This window comes from Pagrus pagrus, assembly GCF_965226575.1.
Source record: "Pagrus pagrus genome assembly, chromosome: 6".
NCBI classification, from domain to species: Eukaryota; Metazoa; Chordata; class Actinopteri; order Spariformes; family Sparidae; genus Pagrus; species Pagrus pagrus.
Genome location: NC_140190.1, coordinates 24,923,053 through 24,943,879, shown reverse-complemented (window position 1 = coordinate 24,943,879; position 20,827 = coordinate 24,923,053). Strand labels below are relative to the sequence as shown.

At 42.0% G+C, this 20,827-nt stretch overlaps 1 protein-coding gene across 2 annotated transcripts in view; it reads left to right on the top strand.

Moving 5' to 3' along the window:
- ror1 (receptor tyrosine kinase-like orphan receptor 1) overlaps positions 1-20,512 on the top strand; it is a 141,279-nt gene extending 120,767 nt beyond the window's left edge. For both annotated transcript variants that reach the window (XM_084354017.1, XM_084354016.1), the window contains 8 exons: positions 5,427-5,548; positions 7,719-8,036; positions 8,511-8,756; positions 9,453-9,667; positions 13,235-13,414; positions 14,991-15,218; positions 15,393-15,757; positions 16,210-20,512. In XM_084354017.1, the coding sequence (XP_084210143.1) occupies positions 5,427-5,548; positions 7,719-8,036; positions 8,511-8,756; positions 9,453-9,667; positions 13,235-13,414; positions 14,991-15,218; positions 15,393-15,757; positions 16,210-16,900 (2,365 nt within the window). In that variant the 3' untranslated portion in view covers positions 16,901-20,512. The remainder of the gene's footprint in view (positions 1-5,426; positions 5,549-7,718; positions 8,037-8,510; positions 8,757-9,452; positions 9,668-13,234; positions 13,415-14,990; positions 15,219-15,392; positions 15,758-16,209) is intronic.
- Positions 20,513-20,827: the final 315 nt, after the last annotated feature.

Here is a 20,827-nt window from a genome sequence, read left to right as displayed (position 1 = left end):
GCCCCATTTCCCCAAATTCTCTCCCAGCTTGTTGTTGTTTCAGAAGTCACCACAGTTTGGGATTTCGGAGGTTAAGCGGGGAGTGTATGTTTAAAAAAACACACATCACACAAGTCGAGGGGCATCCCCAATCAGGATTCAACAGCTGTGACCTCATGCTGCCGGCAGCTCATCTCCTCTTCGCTCAGCACCCACAGCAGCTCCTGGAAACGAAACCCTGAAATCCAAAATGTCATCAGGATCCGCCCCCTGCCTCCTTGCCCTCAGATCCCATCCTTTCTAGATCCCCTCCAACTGAGAGCGTTGAGTATTCACATCCTCTCAACCCCAAAACTCAACACAAACCCGTCATCCCGGCCCACAGCTTCTTGGTGAGAATTACCCAGGTTTACATGCTGAAAGCCTAAAGATTTGTTCCATAATCAAAACATGTATAGACCCAACAATGAAATCTCAAGCAAGGAGACGTTTGTTTTCCTCTGGAATAAACAGAGCAGGGGTCTCACACACTTTTGTAAGTGTCTTTGAAGCAGCATTTGCACTCAAGAAACCTCCAGCACAAAGTTTTTCTTGATGCTCAACAGTCTGAACTGTTTATACAGTCAGTCAGGGATTCAGATGCTCTAGATCTTGTGCATCTTTTAGATAATTCTCACATGCATACACCATGACTCACCACCTTGATGCCTACGGCTGATACTTTGATTTTCCAAGAATGTTTTCTTACTTTTTCTTTCCTTATGCAAGTGTGTGTGTGTGTGTGTTTCCTTGCTGCAGTTGGTAGTGTCCTGTCTGTGCCAAAGTAAACTTCTTTTTGGGGACAATTAAGTGTGGAGTCTACTCTGAATGAATCATCTATTTTTGTGGGCTTGTATTTATACAATTGCCTTTTTTTGTGTGTATCTTGTAAATATATAATACACTGTTGGTGCCTTGCAGATATAATGCCAGTCTCACTTTTTTTGCTGTTTTCTGGCCAAGTTTCTCACATTTAAATCATGCAATTCCATTATCCCTGTACTCATCCAGATGTTTTACTATTCTCTATAAACACCCACATGGGTCAAAGAACAGTTTTTCCGATCTTCTATTTATATTCATCTCTGGTAGCACAGATGGTGCTACCTCATAAATGCTGCCTAACTGGTCTTTCATGCTGTCTTTGAAGTAGTCAGGAAGACTTCAGTTAAAGGGGACATATTATGTTCATTTTCAGGTTCATGCTTTTATTTAGGGTTACGACTAGAATAGGTTTACATGCTTTGGTGCTCAAAAAAACACATCATTTTTCTCATACTGTCCAGTGCTTTAAGGCCCCCCCTCCCTCCCTAATACCCAGTCGCCACTCATTGGTCAGCTCACACACGCATGAGCCAGCACTGCTAACGACAACAGAGCAGCTGGGCTAAGTCAATTCTTACTTGCCAAATAAGCTGCTCGGCATAACTGTGTGCAAATGTGTGACATTGTGACGTCACAGAACTAAAGGCGGGACTACGGGGCGTTTCAGGAGTAGTGTTTTGTGTGGGAGAGAGAGGCTTCTGTTGGGACAGACATTTTTAACCTTTCAAAAACTTTTACATGCACAAGAACTAAAGCAATGGATAAAAACAAACAAGCGTAGTAGGTCTCCTTTTAAGTTTCACATCAAGCTGTTCATATTTATGTTTTACTCTCCCTTTTGGCTTGCTCTCACTCACATCCCTTTCTTGATATAAAACAAAACTCTGCATGTGCACATGCTGTTTTACAATATAAATCTTGTCACAACCAATCAGGATGTATTAAATATCCCTACCCGGCTGACCTTGAAACAGCCTTAAGCAGTGGAGCTGCAGTGTCAGTGTGCTGGCACCACCCAGGTGTGAATGGATGTAACCATATGTATGTGAATCTGGGCGGTGCTGGCAAAAGAGCATGGCTGCTCAGCAAGCGCTTCCCTGAATAAATAATGAGGTTGGAAAAGATGTAATTGGACAATGAATCAATGTCCTGAATACCTTGTTTAGGTTGTGTGGCGAGGCTCGCCTTTCTGTTTAAATCTGGATTATAGATCAAGGCTCGGAGGGAAGAGCCTCTCCTTGTAATTAACTATTATAAAACATTACACAGAGGGCCCCGTGGCGTTGGTGTGTAAAATAAAAGGCCTGAACAGCCATCCAGTGTTTACACAAATAGCAACCGCACTTGGCTCCCTCGGCCTGGAATAGCTCACTCACACTGACACAGAAAGAAACGGATACACAAAAGTAAAACTCAAGAATATTTTTCAGAAAAGCTCGGATGTCTCACAGCAGTTAGGTTATTCTACGTGTGTCTTTCCTGCTCATTTCTCTCTTCAGACCCGTATAAGTCATTTCTGCCTCACTGGATAGGATACAGACACTCAAATATTCTTCTCAGACATGGCTTTCAACGCGAGTCAACATTGAGGAGAGTGAAAGAAATAAAAATATAAAAGACAGTGAGGGGCGATTTGTGATTTTGGGTTGAGCTGGTTCGGTTGAGGCTGTCCGGGCTGGCCAGAGTTGTAATTTGCCTGCGGGGATCTGGCTGCATTGTGGTGGATCGTCTGTTCTCCCTTGTCATTTACTTGTCTGTGTGTGGCTTGATGTTAGTGTGGATGTGTGTGTCCACCGTCCTCTGTGACGCACAACCAAACTAACCTCTCGGCTGCCTGGACACACTCCAGCCCTCACTTTCTATCCTCTTGTGTATGTGTAGTGTATTTTCTCATGCTCTTCAGCTGCCTTTTCATATTCTGCTTCATTACATTCAGAATGGTTGCAGCCCAATCAGTCATCAAATTATTCAACTTGTTTTCACAGTGGCAGCTTGACTCTCCTCTTACAAGCGTCACTGCCAGACACGACTTTCACCTAAAGAGATGAAGCTCCTCGCCAAAGGAAAAATATCTGAAGATGTAGCAGTTTGTGGCTTGCTGAAGGGGTGCTAAGCCGTCTGAAGGCACACCGCAACATGAACTCATTATTACCGATATCCACATTTTAGTAGGAAATTACATATTCCAAGGATAAAATCTGCTTAAACCTGTGTTAGGCTATAAATGTAATGTTACCATATCTCCATGGGATCGGCAGTATGCAGACCACGGTGTGTGTGAATACATGTGTGTGTCCGTGTCTGGAAAGTCCATTTAGATCTGTACAGACAGGGGTACAGAGAGAGAGTTGACCTTGGCCCTTCAGTCACTTAACACTCCTCGGGGAGGGGGAACCTAATGACCCCCGTACTCACACCATACTCACACACCCGTGGTGTTACAAAGGCTGTGTGTGTTTTGTGTGTTACTTCTCTCTTCCCAGCACTTTATACCACATACCTTACTTTCTTTACATATCTATTCGTATATATTATCACAAACTGTGTAAAAAAGAAAAGGTGATGAGCAAAGGAAACCTCACAAACAAGCAAACAATTAAAAGGAAAAGAAAACGGGAGAAGTTGGGAAGGGACTTGAATAAAGAGAACTTGTTCACAGCGCACAAAAAACATCACATCCATTGAATTCCAGCAACGTTGGAAGAACTAATTAGTCCATTAATTACACCCCTTAAAGTATTATAGAATAAAGTAGCCAGGCTCAATGTCACTGAAGTGTTGTATCCATTTAAACGCACAGTGTGTAAACCTTTGTTGATCTCTCTCTAATCTCAAAAGAAGTAAATGTGTGTGGGATCGTGGGAAGAGCTAATATTTGGGATGATGTTAATACACAACTTGACAAAACATACAAAGTCACGTCGTATTAGTAAGTTAAACCCAATATGATTGAAATAAACATTCTCACAGCTTTTAAGGTCCCACATTATGCTCATTTTCAGGTTTGTTCTTTTATTTTTAGGTGTCTAGAAGAAAATGTTGACATGCTTTAATGTTCAAAAAACTCACTTTCACAGGAAGTCCTGACAACTTGTTTGAAGGCACAGTTTCTGAATACGAACTAGTGCTTTTCTCTGTAGATTGAATGTTTTTTATACTGTCACAGCTTTTAACATCTAGACCTGCTTTATAATAAGAAAAATAAATTAAAAAAACAGAACATTTTTAAGAAAAGGTCAGTTTCTCTGTTACATTAATAACCTTCATAAAAGTCTTGTAATATACTCGAGGTGGTTCAGAATTCTTACTTGCATATGGATCCTCATTCATTTGTGTGTGCTAGCACCATCCTCACCTTGTGTTCAGTTGCATCTTTAAAGTTTTTTAGTGCAGTATGTGGTGTAATTGGTGCAATCCACACACTGTTACGTCCCTTGTAAACTACCTGACTCTGGTCAACAAAGGCAGCAGACACGGTTGGATGATAATCAAGCGTTGAGCCTCAAAGGGCTCTGTTTTATAGTTCAACACATGGTGAAATGAAGCGGTGTGTTCGAGCTAAACAAAGTTATAAATATGTCATCATTACTCAGCCAATCAAAGCTGAAGGTTGTTAGTTTAATGTATTATGTTTTTTCCAATATTTCTTGAGTCTGGTCAGTTTCAAAGTGCTTCTGTTTGCCATTACTCGAGCAGTAGTGTGCGAAGCATGAGGATGTACTTTCAATCAGCCAATAGCTACAATATGGTTTCTTTTGTGTGCATGCGCAGTGGCATCATGCACTGCCCTATATACTGTGGTTATGCCTGTTCTTAAAGTCCCCATATGGCACGATTTAAAGCACATGACATAGTGATCTCACACTGAGCGAATCGCCTGCTAGTCAGCATGTGGTTTGTGTGTGTGAGAGTGTGTGTGCACATGCACGAATGGGTGTATATTTTGAGTGAGAGAGGTGAGAGAACAAGAGAGGGGGAGGAAGATAAATGGATTAAAGAAGGACAAGAATGGAGAAGGACTTCATAAAACCTAGAATAGGGGCAAAAACTCATCAAAGGAAGTAAAAGTTGTGAAAACATCATCAACCCCTCTCTCTCTCTCTCTCTCTCTCTCTCTCTCTCTCTCTGTGCATGTGTTTCAGATCATGGCTCATTATGACATCTCTCTGCCATAAACAGGAATAAAGTCAAACAGCCAAACATTAATTCCCTAATGCGGTTTACATCTGTGCTGTGAACTCTAGTTTGTGTGTGTGTGTGTGTGCGCGTTTCAGATCTCTGCCTTTAACTTGACTGTGACTTATCTTTAGCCAAGCAAACGGAGACCTCGTAGTTAGAGACTACCAACAAACCTCAGCCTTTCCCTCCCACTGAAGAGCAACTAGTTGCTTTAGTGTCATTTTCAAACGTAGACTGACCTCTAGTGGAAGTTCAGTGTATTGCACCTTGTTCAGGCATCTGTTACTATGTCTGCAGACATCACTATCTCTTGCCCACTCGCTGTATGTGTTAATATTGTTGAGATATTGAGTGCAAACTCTAATTTCTCCACACTCTCTCCTCTGTTTTCCTGTCTGTCTCAGGAGGGAGCCTAACGGGTTCTGCCAGCCGTACAGAGGTATAGCCTGCGCCCGCTTCATCGGCAACCGCAGCATCTACGTCCACTCGTTGCAGATGCAGGGCGAGATCGAAACCCAGATCACAGGTGAGAAACAGGCAACGTGTAAGAGTGGGTTTGACCCTTTTGTCAGCGCAAAAACAAAGGTCTAAATACACTTCTGCTTGTACAGTGGATGGCATGAATTCATAACATACATTTGCTTGCGCAGCACTTTGTGTTCTTCGTTTTTTGAACTACTCTCTTTTGGGCAACCAGAGGGTGCCCAAACTTTTTCCCCTTGGTCCTAGGATCTCACATTCCCTTAATGGACTGACTTGCTGCACAACTTTTTCCTGACATGCTCAAATTTTGAACAATTATTAACAATTATTGAACCTACATACTTAAGGACATATTGGGTTCCACTTAAGGTAGCCCTGTGAATAGATTCTGTTTTAATGTCTCACTCAAATGCACGCAGAGTGGTTGGTGATGAAATGTTTAATTTAGCCATATTTACTTTGATTTGTACATTCAGTTACCGTTATGCATCTATAGGTAACAGTTAAAAATAGCCATCAATAATAAATGGTAAATGTATTGTTAAGTAAACCTAGTTAATTCACTGTTAACAAACAATGAAGTGCTTTATAAATGATTTATTAGGCAATTGTGAAGGTTTATAAAGTATTTCATCGTTTCCTAACAGTGAAATCACTATTAAAGATCTCTTCCAGACATGTATCAAGACATATACTGTAGCAATAGTCTGCTTGGAGCAGTAATGTCTCTGACAGCCTATGTGTTTTTGGCAAAAAATATAATTACCACAATACAATCCACTATATCTGCCTCATTCAAAATTCCAGAATCTATTAATATGCAAATGTTGTGTATTTAAATTTTACCTGCTGGACACAAAATGTCTGCTAATTACAAAGTAAAGTCGATTCTGGATGGTTGTGCACTGGTGGCTTCAAGTTTCCACATCACCCCTCTATAACATCTGGACCAGGATTGGCTTCCAAACTAGTTGTGATGTCACAAATCATGCTCGTAGGCCCGCCTCTTAAAATCAGGCACGAAGAAAACTGACACTTTGAGCAATAATTGTAAAAACAGCCTTCTAGTGTTAAGCATGTAAATCATTCTGCACAGTGAAGCTCAAACATTTAACTGTAGGAACAAGAAGAAAAACATAGTTTTGACTGGAGGGTGACTTTAACTAAAGTTTAATTACCTATTCATTTACCATTTACTGTGGTGGTTACTAATAAATGTAACCAGGTTTTTTTATGTATGACGAGGACGAGCCAACAGCCCTTTTTCATCCAGCGAGTTCAGTCGTTCAGCCATCACTTAGCAGTTCTGTCTCTTCTAGCAACACCCTGCACACACATGTCTTCAGCTACAGGGGCTGACGGAGTGGGTTTGTAAAGCTGACTTCTCTGCATACACTGAATCAATGAAAACCATCTGCGGATGAGGCCTGTTTAGAAGCTAAACCTTAGCTAATATGCAGTAGGAAGAAAACAGGACGTCGCTTAAGGAGTTCAAAGGAAGTTCAGCAGGGTCTGTAGCACAAAAGGCCGACATGCTGTTACATGTCTGCGTCTCCGCTTCTGTGTTTGTGTTTAGTGTATTTGTGTGCGTATGTCCTCAGAGGTCACTTTAATGTGTGTTTTATTGATTACATCCATGCAGCTGTCAGCTTCTCCCCCGAACAGTTCAGGGACAGAGAGGCCATGAACTCTAATCTGAAACATCAAGGACGAGTGATAATTATGATTTATAGTAAGATGCCACAGGGTCGTAGTAAGCCTACAGGAGGACGTAAATCTTACATTTCATTAACAGAGCATCCGCATTCTGTAGCTATTCACTATCTTAGTTTGAATAACCACCAGTTTAACTTATCCACTTTATTTCCGCTCCTCCACCCCCACAGAGCTGCTTTACTGATAATAACTACCACAGCAAAGCACATGTTTGCAATAAACGTACAGTGTGACGATGAATCATACATTTACAGCTGCAGCTTTCATTGTCAGTCTCCCTCTTTGATCCTTCATGTGTTTAGGTGCTCAAATGTAATAGCAGCATGAGCTCAGGATTTCATTTGAATTCCTCATGAGTGAATTCATATATTCAACAATTAGTTTTTATTCTGTCTCTTATCTCTTAAACATCAACAGAACCTTAATATATATGCTAAATTTGTAGATGAATTTGATGCCGGACTGCATTGTGAACTTTTGTCCCCCCTCTTTTCCAGCCGCCTTCACCATGATCGGGACGTCCAACCATTTGTCCGATCGTTGCTCCCAGTTCGCCATCCCGTCTCTCTGCCACTTTGCCTTCCCGACATGCGACCGCAGCACCGGGGCCGACAAACCGCGGGACCTGTGTAAGGACGAGTGTGAGATCCTGGAGAACGACTTGTGCAAGACAGAGTACATCATCGCCCGCTCCAACCCCATCATCCTGAAGAGACTGAAGCTGCCGGACTGTGAGGACCTGCCTGCCTCTGACAGCCTCGAGGCCGCCAACTGTCTGAGGATCGGCATCCCCATGGCCGAGCCCATAAACAAGAGTAGGACTTCTTTTCTTAAACTTTTGTCTAACACTGTAACCGCATTACATATATGCAATGATGAAGTTTACGTCACTTGTGATCATTCATAATTCCATCCTTTAAAGTTTATTTTGATGGCTTACGGTGGGGCTGCACAATGTATTTCTTAAGCATCGACATGGCAATGTTCATGACCAAAATAGTCACACTGCAGGACGTGCAATGTCAAGGAAGGCAAATAAATTCATAATTCACATTTGCGATGTGTTTTTTGTGTTTTTGCTGCAATCAGACAGAGTGTAAAGATTACAGCACTTGATAAATGTTAGATAAACAGGTGTAGGCTCTGTTTCTTCACAAGCAGTCCACCTGGGCTCCTGGGCCTGTGATTTCATTGGTAAACCACGTCCACTACCAGCCACCCAAAACAAAGAGACAAAGTGACAATACCAACAGTCAGCTAATGCACAACCACAACTCCCTCTCCCCTAGATCACAAGTGTTACAACAACAGCGGGGCGGACTACAGAGGGACAGTCAGTATGACCAAGTCGGGCCGTCAGTGTCAACCATGGAACTCCCAGTATCCTCACAGCCACACCTACCTGGCCATCCGCTACCCGGAGCTGAACGGAGGACACTCGTACTGCCGCAACCCCGGGAACAAACACGAGGCCCCCTGGTGCTTCACGCTGGACGAGGGTGTCCGCATGGAGCTCTGTGACATACCCGTCTGTGGTAAGAGACTAGCATATTGTAATGCTGTCTTTGAAACACATTTGTAGATATTTGTTTTGATCTCCCAAACTCCAGCAGCACATTTCTTATTCAGCGAAACACAAAATAACCCTCCTATTTGTGATTTATAAAAAAAAATATTTTTTATATCTCCTTCACTTGCTGCCCAAATGTCCCATTATGCAAAATGCCATGCTGTTTTTCTTCATTCCCAAAGAGTAATTTGACAGTTTTTGGTGGTATTGGCTTTTGATTGTAGTACTTTTTAAAATTATTATTATTATTATTATTATTCTTACTGTATAATTAAAGATGTAATAAATATGCAGTCATGGCAACATTTTAACACTACACAGTATGGCTGCAACTAGATTATTTACATGAGTAATTGTCCATAATTTTTTCTATAAAACATCAGACAATAGTGAAAGATGACCTTTACAAGGCCCATGTTTCCTCCTCAAATTTCTTGTTTTTGTATTAAATCAACAATCCAAATATTAAACTTTTCTCACATCAGAAAAGTTCCTAACAATCATTCAGATAAAATGTTTTGCAGTTTTATTTTGTGTTAGGTAAACGAATAATCAACTCATTGTTCTAGCTCTAATATGCCTCTTAATTATGTTACATCACCCAGTCGTACTATGACTAACATATCTATTATTATTCCTCTCTCTTCATCCGTCCCTACAGACTACAAAGACAATTCTGGCGGTGGCAACATGGAGATCTTGTACATCCTGGTCCCCAGTGTGGCGATCCCGTTGGCCATTGCCTTGCTCTTCTTCTTCATTTGCGTGTGCCGCAACAACCAGAAGTCCTCCAGGCCCCCTGCCCCCCGCCAGCCCAAACCGGTCCGAGGACAAAACGTTGAGATGTCCATGCTCACGACTGCGTACAAGCCAAAGGTAGAGCAGCACAGTCACAGCACCATGACACCTCTCTGTCTGTGTTTTACGCAGCGCGTGGAAGAAATTAAGCTAAAATTAAATCTACAGACCTCCATATTCAATACTATACTTTATTGATAGTTTACACTGAAATACGTTTGCATCTTTAGGCAGTCCTCAATCTCCCTCTTCTGCAGCATTCTCACCAAACACATCAGAAGTGTAAAACCTCAGTCCTCCCACCATCATCTCTCTCATTCCCTGCTTATAAAACACCAGCAGTACTGCTAAAAACACACTTAAATACACTCGCACAGCATTTTGGGCTCTCCTGTGGTGAACCTAACCCAGCGCTCCTCTGCTGTGTTTGTCTTCTCAAGTCAGAAGAGCAGACAGAGGAAGTAGTCAAAACACTGGCACAGCCCTCTGTGTGTCAACGGGGATACGTCGCAGCATGCTGGGGTTACTGGCTGGCTTGAGTGCGTGTGGAAATGACCTGTCTCTGACGCAGCCTCAGATCTCTATCATCAGAGCTCAGCAGGTCCAGGAATGTTTGACTGCAGCTCCTTTTCCTCTCTGTTTATTTCTCTCCCGCTGTCTCTTTTGCCACATCTCTGCCTCGCACTCCTCCTCTCCCTCCTGCTCGCACTTAATCCGTCTCTCTCTTTGTTGCTCTTCTTCGATCTATCCCTCCATCCGTTTTACCTCTGGACCTCTTACATCTTTACTCTGTTCTTCCTCCCTTTCCTCTCTGACCTCTTTGTAATGTAGATCATCAAGCCCCTGCTCTGCCAGCCAACACACAGCTCACATTAGGACCTGTATCATATTTCCTTCAAGGCTGCACACTCGGTCATGTCGTGTCTGTTTATCTTTTTGCACATAATTTTGGTGATGGTGGTGGAGGTGTTGGGTTATCTAGACAGTGTGTCTGCTGCTTGTGCAAACGAGAGCCCCGATCCTCAAGGTAATGTGTATAATATTACTATCAACAGCTGTAGAAAGAACCGCAAAATTTCACCAAAGCGTCAGAAGCCATTAATATCTGCGGTTATTTTCCTTTTTCGCAATGGAACAAATGTTTCACAGACCTAAAGAAAAAAAAGGAGTCTGTCCTCGCTGTGTTTTGATGACAACATTGTCAAGGTAACGGGAGATCAAAGTTTTTCAGAGTGACAACCATGCAGTTATGCAATTATACTGTGGATTTTAAATGGTCTGTGTGCACAACAAAGGCCTGAAGTATGGTGTAGACACATCAGACCACATAACCATCCATTTTAAAGGCTGCATTTTATGCTAATTTACAGGTTCATGCTTTTGTTTTGGATGTCTGCTACAAAACGTTTAACATCCTTAAATGTTCACAAAATGCTTTTTTTTTCTTATTCGGTCCATTGCTGCAGCACCTCTATTCATCCTCTGTCTGAACGCTCTATTTTAGTGCCTTTATGCCTAAACAAACTAAATAAACAAACTCTCTTGTTTTCATGACTGAATAAACAAACTGACCTTAAAGGACAACACAATGTCATACTGTTTTACTTTGTTTATACGTGGCGGACCCTGCCAACTTTCTAGCTTCAAACAGTGTGCTGGGGACCTTATTTTCCTCTGAGAACAGCTTGTTTATTCAGTTATGGAACAAAAAAATATTTCTGAGTTTGTATTGTATGTATTAAAATTCGGAGTTTGAATTTCTTGTCCAAAACTACATAGTGCCCTTTTAAGACCCCCCCTCCTGAAAAGCTCAGTCTGTTCTGATTGGCCAGCTCTCGCAGACCTGAGCAGGCACCATGTTTCTGCATCAGCTCTGCTGTGTTTTTACAACTGTGGCTGAGGACGGTGACTGTATAGTTGTGACATCACAACCTTGCAAAAGTCCTGACGGTTCATTTCAATGCCCAGTTTGTGAATACAGGCCGTGTGTATTCTCTAGATTGAGCATGAACGCCTAGACCTCCTTTATAATAAAGACATTGAAATCTCACTTTCTATAATATGGGACATTTTAAGATTTCAAAAATGAAATAAAGCTTTTGGCAGAATGTGGTATAATTTGGGTAAATGAGGATTTACATGTGATTGTCTACCCTCTAAACCCTTTTGATGAGTGATAAAACAAACCTCAAATTATACAGTCATTTATGGATATTATTGCAGAGTCTCTCTTCCCAACTCCTCTTATCTACAACTATGTCTTGGCTTAGGCTGCTACCCAGCAGGCTTTGCTGCAGGGTCACCCAGGGGGCACTGCCTGTGTCAATCCATTTAGACGCACATAAACATACACACACACACACTCACACAAACCTGCTGTGTGTGTGAGGAGGATCTGAGGGTTTGGGTGGGGGGGGAAATGAAGGGGTGAAACAAACCCATAACTAAAAACATCTGTGTCTCTCATAACATCAGCAGGCCCCCACACTTGCTTCATACACAGTCAGACACACACACACACACACACGCACGCAGACACACACACCACCCCCCTCAGAGATCATACAGGCCTGTGTGTGTGTCTCTCTCTCCTGCTCACCGAGGAATTTCATTATTCATCTCAGAGTTCCTGGAACCTGAAAATCTCTGCCAACTTCGCCTCACCTTTTATCTTCAAATACAGCTACACACATGCGCGTGCACACACACACACACACACACACACACACACACACACACACACTCATGCAAAAATCCCTACTTCTTCTCCTTCTGAGATCACCTGGGCAGCTCTAACATATGAGAGTTTAGCTGAAGATAAAAAAAAATGTATGAAATGAAACAAAGAATGTCGGCACACACACACACACACACACACACAGGGAGTTTGATGGTTATCTCTTGATGGTGTACCTTCCAGCTGGGCCTTTTTTTTACGTCAACATCAACATTTAAAAAAAAAAATTTACTGTGGTTTTGCATCAGTTGCAGTGTTTGTTTAAAAAAAAAAGTCTCAAAAGCTGTAAATCTATAAATGATAATTCAGCTTAATCGTATTTTTAAATTTTTTTTTAATCTTTTGTCTCTCTTTGACGAAGTTGAGTCGAGTCCAACTAAATTATAAATAGTTTGTTTCCTCAGTCAGAATAAGGGACTAAAAAAGCAGTGTCTCCCCGCACATAGAAAGCCACAACTCTTTTCTATTATTTCTCCAGCTCATTCAAAAGTTTTACTGGAAAGTGAATTAATGTCTTAGTCTTCCTTAAAGCTGCTGACCTGTCAGTTAAATTACATTTAAAGCTGCGAACCTGTTGCCAGATCTCACAGTTTTCCCACATCACTCTCCGAAGGCTTAAAGCGAGTCATTAGGAGCTGATGTAATGGAGTCTGATCGTGACAATTATCAACTCTCTGGGCTGCACTTGTATTATTTTTTGCAACTCAAACACATATTTGATGTTATATTAGGCAGCTCGCCTGCTTCGAATTAGAAGCACCAACATAAACTTCATGTCAACATTTCTCTTTTCCATACAAGGATAATGGTGAGGAAAGAATAATGGCCCAACAAAGAAAATAATGATCTAATTTTACTGTCACATCCTTCTACCCACTGATCTCACTTCTTCCCTCTTCTCTCCGCAGAGCAAGGCCAAAGAGCTTCCTTTGTCGGCTGTGCGTTTCATGGAGGAGCTTGGAGAGTGCCCTTTAGGGAAGATCTACAAGGGTCACCTGTATCTGCCGGGCATGGACCAGGCGCAGCTTGTGGCCATAAAGACCCTGAAGGATATCACCAGCGGCCAGCAGTGGAGCGACTTCCAGCAGGTACAGACTAGATCTCTGCTTCCAAAGCTTTCAGTTAACTGCTCCCAATCGTCCACAACTTAATGAAATACTCCAAAAAAAGGTATAAACATATAATATTGGTGAGGTTCAAAAGTCAGCCATGTGAAACCTGCAAGAATTTGTCATTTTCAAGACATCCTTCTAACTGGCAATTGTGTACGGATTGCTAAAATTAAATGTGCTACAAAAATAATCTACCGTTTTAAACTACAAGGGACGACTCTCCCAGTGGAAAGATCTGTTCCCACAGGACTCGAAGCATGACTTGTTATATTTGCACAGAAGGTGAACGTGGTGGGCGATGGCAGACTGTATATGGCTGAAACTCACTGGGCAGCAGATTAATTCACTTGAAATAGTTCCAAAAACAAACTGTAACCACTGGCAGATTGTCCAGATAAATTTAGATGTCAAGGACTGAAACAGATGAGTCGTGAAAACATAATCCTCCCTTTCCATGCACGGAGGATGAGGCAGGCCTGAAGGGCCGGCCTTTAGAGTGACGCGGCAAAAGTCTGTGTATTGAGTTTGAAACAGATTTGAAAAGTCGATTCACTTTAATGTTTCAGGCTCCAGTGAGCACGTAAAAATATGTACAAGGCATCGACGGTATCAAATGTGTTTAATTTAGCAGTAAGGAATGAAATGGAGATGGATGGAGTAGTGCTTCCAGATAACAAGTCACAGCACCAAACATATAAATTGTGCAGTATTTCCTTGTGAAACAAAAGGGAATGTTTGGAGCATGAGGGAGGATTCACTTCAGTATTATAATGTGGCTTTTAGCTAATTAGACTTCCAAGAATTTCAATTTGATTTTGAAGGTTTTACTCTGATTGTAGCCTGTGATATTGTGAAAACAACAACCTATATTACCACATTTGTATTAGGTTATTATCCCATTAATTTCACCATATTAGCACTGATATAACCATTTTATCATCAGGTTACCATATTATTACCAAACTATGCTTATTCACTAATACTAAATAGTTTAGTTGCTTTCCTTTAAACGTTTCCCCATGATTATCTTTTGTTTTTGGCCCATTAATACCTTTACTGTAACATAAATTTCAGTTTAATGTTACTCAGATATGCCTGAGCTGTTAATCTTAATCCTCACCTTTGATTAATACCAAGTGGTTACCTGGTTATTACATGTATTACTTAATTAATACCTCATTATTATCCAGCATTACCTTGTTATGACAGAGCTGTAATGTAAAGTGCTACCAAAGATTCGTTCCCAAATAGAGTTTTTGCACTTTCAGTTCCCTTGTCTGGAAGTCAGTGGGCTTTTTGAATACGTTTTAGATTAAATGACTGAAATAAGGCCTGCAGTTAACACGAGCTTAAGCTTAAGAGATTTTCACATTTGCGACATATAATATGTCAATATATACCCCACGTGAAATTTAAAGCGTCTCTAAAAAAGGGGCGTTGCAAACAAGTGGCTGAATTATACTATGGAGGTCATCGGGGACATTAAACGTCATTAAACCAAACAAGGAGACTCATCTACTCACTAGTCTGTTCACTTTTGTTTCTGTCACAGGAGGTCGCAGTGCTCACAGAGCTGCAGCACCCAAACGTGGTGTGTCTGCTGGGTGTGGTGACGCAGGAGCAGCCCGTCTGCATGCTGTTTGAGTTTTTGCCCCAGGGCGACCTCCACGAGTTCCTCATCATGCGTTCACCACACTCTGACGTCGGCTGCAGCAGTGATGAGGACGGCACTGTGAAATCCAGCCTGGATCATGGAGACTTCCTGCATATGTCCATACAGGTTAGGATATGATGGCAGTTAAACTTTTTAATCTCCATACTTGTTTTTGAACATTAAAGTAAAAATGATTAGATGATGGATTGCTGCCTTATCAAGCTGACTGAGCTCAAAATCACAGTTTCACTGCTACTTACTCCTTAAATGACCCTTTTCTTTGTGACTAATCAAATCCAGGTGACTGCTGGGATGGAGTACTTGGGCAGCCACTTTTACATCCACAAAGACCTCGCCGCTCGGAACATTCTTGTAGGTGAGCAGCTCCACGTCAAGATCTCCGACCTGGGTCTCTCCAGAGAGATCTACTCCTCAGACTACTACTGCCTCCAGCCCAAAACCCTGCTGCCAATCCGCTGGATGCCTCCCGAGGCCATCTCTTACGGCAAGTTCACCACAGACTCAGACATCTGGTCGTTCGGAGTCGTGCTGTGGGAGATCTTCAGCTACGGCCTGCAGCCCTACTATGGCTTCTCCAACCAGGAAGTGATGGAGATGGTGAGAAAGAGGCAGCTGCTGCCCTGCCCAGAGGACTGTCCACCAAGGTACGTTGTGGTTAATGTTGCTAATCAGTATGAGCTGTGAAGTAAGATATGGGATATGGATCTGATTACTTACCTTTGTTGCCAATCAGAGGCGTAGTGGGTCAAATCTGTAGCAAATCAGAGGAAACTGACAGAAGTGTCAAAAAAAGAAAATGCTCAGTACCTTGGCACTGTTACCATCACATACACCATACTGTTCACAGCAGAGATGAAAACAGGAAACATGGGCAGAGAGTTGTTAAAACAATCAGCACTAGTTTTTTTAAGAATTAAATTGAATATATCACATAACTAATTCACCTCTATATTTATAAAAATGTGAAAATCTGTGGAAAAAAAATTTAGATTTTTTACTTTTATTTAAAAACTTCAGGTATAAAAATTGGTCAAAATCAGCTTTTAAAGAACTTCGTTCTGTTCTCTGATGACTAACTACCTCTGTTGTCTCTCAGGTTTTATGGTTTGATGACTGAATGCTGGCAGGAGGGACCAGCACGTCGACCGCGCTTCAAGGACATCCACGCCCGCCTGCGAGCCTGGGAGGGGATGTCATCCCACGCCAGCTCCAGCACGCCCTCTGGTGGCGGAGGCAACGCCACCACCCAGACCACCTCGCTCAGCGCCAGTCCTGTGAGCAACCTCAGCAACCCGCGCTACGCCGCTGCCGCTGCAGCTGCAGGGTACCTCTACCCAGCCCAGGCTATTCCCGCCCCAGGCCAGATGGCTTCGATCACAGCCTGGACACCCATGGCTGTGCCCCAAACCCACCAGCGCTTTATCCCCGTCAACGGATACCCCATCCCGCCAGGATACGCAGCTTTTCCAGCCCACTTCACTGCCCCTGTCCCTCCCACCAGGGTCATCCAGCACCACCTGCCCCCTCCTAAAAGCCGCTCACCCAGCAGCGCCAGTGGCTCCACCAGCACGGGTCACGTCAGCGGAGTGCCCTCCACCACGGGCTCCAACCATGACGCCAACACACCACTGCTCTCCCACTGCATCATGCCGGTGAGCGGGCAGGGTCAGGTGTATGGACAAAAGGGGATGGGACCGCTGGACCACGCATCGCAAACATCAGCGCTGCTCGCTAATGATTCTGACGTACTGATGTATAACGACACGGTCATCACCGCAGACCTGTAAATAGATCGAGGGACTTTTTTGTGCTTGGGACCCAAAATTGAGAATTTTAGCCTCTCATCCAGGGACCCAGTCTAACATTTCTACTCCGGCCACGCGGAGAACAGAAACCGGCCTGTACGCACATTTGGGTGTGCAAGAAACACTGCCGCAGCTACACACGTATACACACAGCTCAGTCTGACGTTTTAATGCCTTATTGTTTAAAGTGTACTTACTACCATGGTTTGAAAATGTCGTGTTATTATTTTAACCTCTGTGTAAATACGGTACATAAGTCCTGAATGAATGAATGAAATACAAAGATATATATTCAAAAGAACGTTTTATCAAGGAAAAAAATTTAAAGGTGAAAAAGTAGCAAGTCCTTCATAAGAAATGGTTTAAAAAAAAATCTTCCTGTGTTGACACCCAGTCAATGGACTGTTTCATGCAGGATGTGAAGGAAACACTGACATTCATACCGTGACCTTGGTGCCTTTCAGCAGTGTTGTGACTTGCTTGTTTCTGGACATTTTAAAACACAAAAATGTGCTTGTACAGTGAAAGAAACTGCATTTAGCAAAGTGATAACCAAGCGGACAAGAATGGGAACAGAGTACTGAACAGACGAGAAGTTCAGCAGCTTTTACTGAGAAGAACCAGCACTGACCTGTTCAAATACACCAGTATACAAGGCACACAGGTGACGTGCACCGCCTTTTGGATTAATGTGACAGCTCCCCTTCGAAGCAGCTGGAATTCAAACTGAAACAGATCGGCCACAGGTGATAAGTTAGCTTCAAATACTCGTCCAGGCTCTGAAATCTGGCATCATCACTTTCACACAAAACCCCTTTCTGAAATGACACCTGAATGTTTCTTGTGCAACCTCAACATGACTGTCTGACACTTTCGCAACTTGGACTCTGGCCTCTTTGCCTTATTCAGATGTCAGCGTACAGATTTCCTGGCTGAGGAAGCTGGGAGTACTTCTGATTGGACGATAAACCTCCCAGCGGATATGGCATCCAACTTCAAATACTGGCAGCAGATGAGCCCCTACAGATCGTACAATTGAAATCACGCAGCGCTCATATCCTCCTAAACTGGACTGCTCTCAGGGCAAACACTTCACTCACCACGCGAGGGCTGGCATCAATACGCTAAAATTTGACCCTCACAAAAGAACGTTTTTATTGTAAATTGGATACGGTGTTTAAATTTTTACGCGAGAGTTTCTCAGTGTTTGAATTTGAAGGAACTAAAAGATTTTATTCACAGACATCGTCATGTCTTCATATCTTTTCTCCTTTCCTTTTTTTATTTTTTCTGTATCTGTATTGTACAAAAAATACCATTGAAGACATGAAAGTACTCAAAGCAGGGAGAGTTGAAGCACATAAGGCTCGTAGTGGATAATGTTACCATCGCAAAAATGAGCCTCAGTGGGTCTCTGCATGTACACAGAAACCCTTATAAATGGTATGTTTGATGTGATTAAATTTAAGCCCACTCTGTGCTTAAACAGAAGAATGTATGACCTAATTGAGGATCAGTTTCATGAGAGATTTGTGTATGTTGCTTTTATTTGGTTCTGTATCTGTAAATGAAAGGTATCCTGGCACCACTTGTACTGACATGTACATGTAGGTGATCCTAACAAGGCTGAGTTTCCATGTGAGTCTCATTTCCAGCTGAACATGCCAACCGTCCAGTAGCAAATAATCGTCTAAGGTTTCAGATACATTTGTCCTTTTACCATATGAAGAAGTTGTGTGTTTGGTAAACTCTCAGTCCTGTAATCACACAAACGATGCCTCAGCTGTCGTTTATGGTTTGATAGTGGTTGATGAGGAGCATTATGAAGCGTCAGAGAACCAGCTGCAGTAACAGAACAGCGTGTGACCTTATTAGTTGTACCTGTGTAGTAGACAATCATTGGTTTTGAAGGGTCGTAAAAGTTTCCCAGACTGTACGTATGTGTTGCACTCATTCTTCATCATTCTGTCAGTCAACTGTATTCTCTCAGCAGCGTGACACCAAGGTACAACGATAACATTTCACTGTGGATGCGTAGTAAAGATGGCTTGTTGCTTGAAGTGCATTTTTTTAATGGTAACGTTTTAAGTTGACATTTTTGCAATGTAGAAGCTATTTAGTAAATCTACCCCAAAAAATCTAAAACATATTTTTCCTCTTACCTTTAGTTGTATTTATCCATCTAGACTGTTTTGCCTTCTCTTTAATATGATGGAACTGGATGGCACTCAGATTGTGGTGATTAAACCCAACAGAAATGTCTCTTTCCAGAAATCATGACCCAGTTACTCAAGATAATCTACAAATCAGACTGTAAGCAGTTTCATGTCGGAACTATTTTTCTGTCAATATTTGTTTGTTAGCTCTGTAGTGATGGAGGCTTCGCTCTGTTCCAAGCCACCAGGAACAGCACCAGGCCTTTGAAGCCATAGCAGCCAAACTGTGTAATTACCATGTCACGGGATGCACACTGGCCCAAAAAGAAAGATTCAACTACATTTGGAAAGTCTAGAAGAGCCACACCATTAAATTGTTTTATTCCCATTCAAGTTAGCATAGGGCTGAACTTAAAGTTAGCCGCTCGGCCAGCAAAAGACTTGCGTAATTTTATACCCAGGACAAGGTGATACGATTGGCAGGTGGTTCGGTAGAAGGAAAAATAGTTCCTACAAGAAACTGTTCACAACAAGATCTGTGGATTATCTTTAGTAACCAGGTCATGATTTCTGTAAAGACACTTAGCAGTTGAGTTTTTTAAATGCATTTTCTGGTGGTTTTTGCACCTCAATCCAAGTACCATCTAGTTCCATTTTATTTAAGGCAGACATCTCAATGGCTGATATCTCCAAAACTCTGCAGCTCACATCTAGACAGACTAATAGCACTACAGGTAAGAGGAAAAATACCTTATTTTGATTTTGGAGTAAACTGTCCCTTTAAGCCCTTGGCTTCTACAAGAAAACAGCAGCAAGAAAAGCAGCTGCTCCAATTCACCGCAGATTAAAATCAAAATAAATCAGAGTTACATGACACTGAGCTTTATTTTACCCTAAATCACTTTATTCAAACCAAATATGGTGAACAGACGCTGATTGTTCTCAAAATGAAGGGAGAAGATGTATTTTCCATCTGGTCCAAGGTTATTCAAATCATTTCAAGTACATTTTCCCATTGACTTTTTATTTCATTGCTGCCTTTTTGTCTGTACTTTACCTTTTTGTTCCTCTGAAGCAGATCGAGCTACCTTGGCATTTGAGTTTGTACACGTGACCTCCAGCATGTAACGGATGTATGTGTACTAATATAGCAGTGCAAAAACCACTTGTACACAAGACTGTGAATCTTAATCAAGTCTAGGTATTTTTGTATTTGGCAAAAAAAAAAAAAAAAAACATTGTTGTGCCTTTTTTGTTTTATTCGAGATACAACTAAATACAAGTAAATTTATATTCAATAACAGTGTACCCATACAGAAGGTTTACATGCTTATCCTTTTGACCAAGAGAGGCCTTGTCTTTGTATTTTGTCTGAACATTTTTTTGCACAGATGTTTTGTATTGCAAAATCATTTATTAAATGATGTTGTTTGGTTAACTGTGCAGTCAATACGATTATTAATTTGTAGACGTACAGAAATTGTGTGGTGTTGCTTGTCTGTTTTGGTTTATTATAATGTTTTTGTTTATTATAATGAGGAGAGCTCCCTCCTTGGACTGGTAATCACAAGGGTAATGGCAGTGTGGATCCACAAGGTATCACCAAGCCACCATTCCTTTGGATTTTCTTAAGTTTGTGTGCCTGCCAGATCATTGTAGTAACCACTGATGACCAGGTGATGGCGCCCTGTAACTGTTTGATTAGTACGAGCTTCATAACAGCTGGAAACTATATTAGTCCAGCTAGAATTTG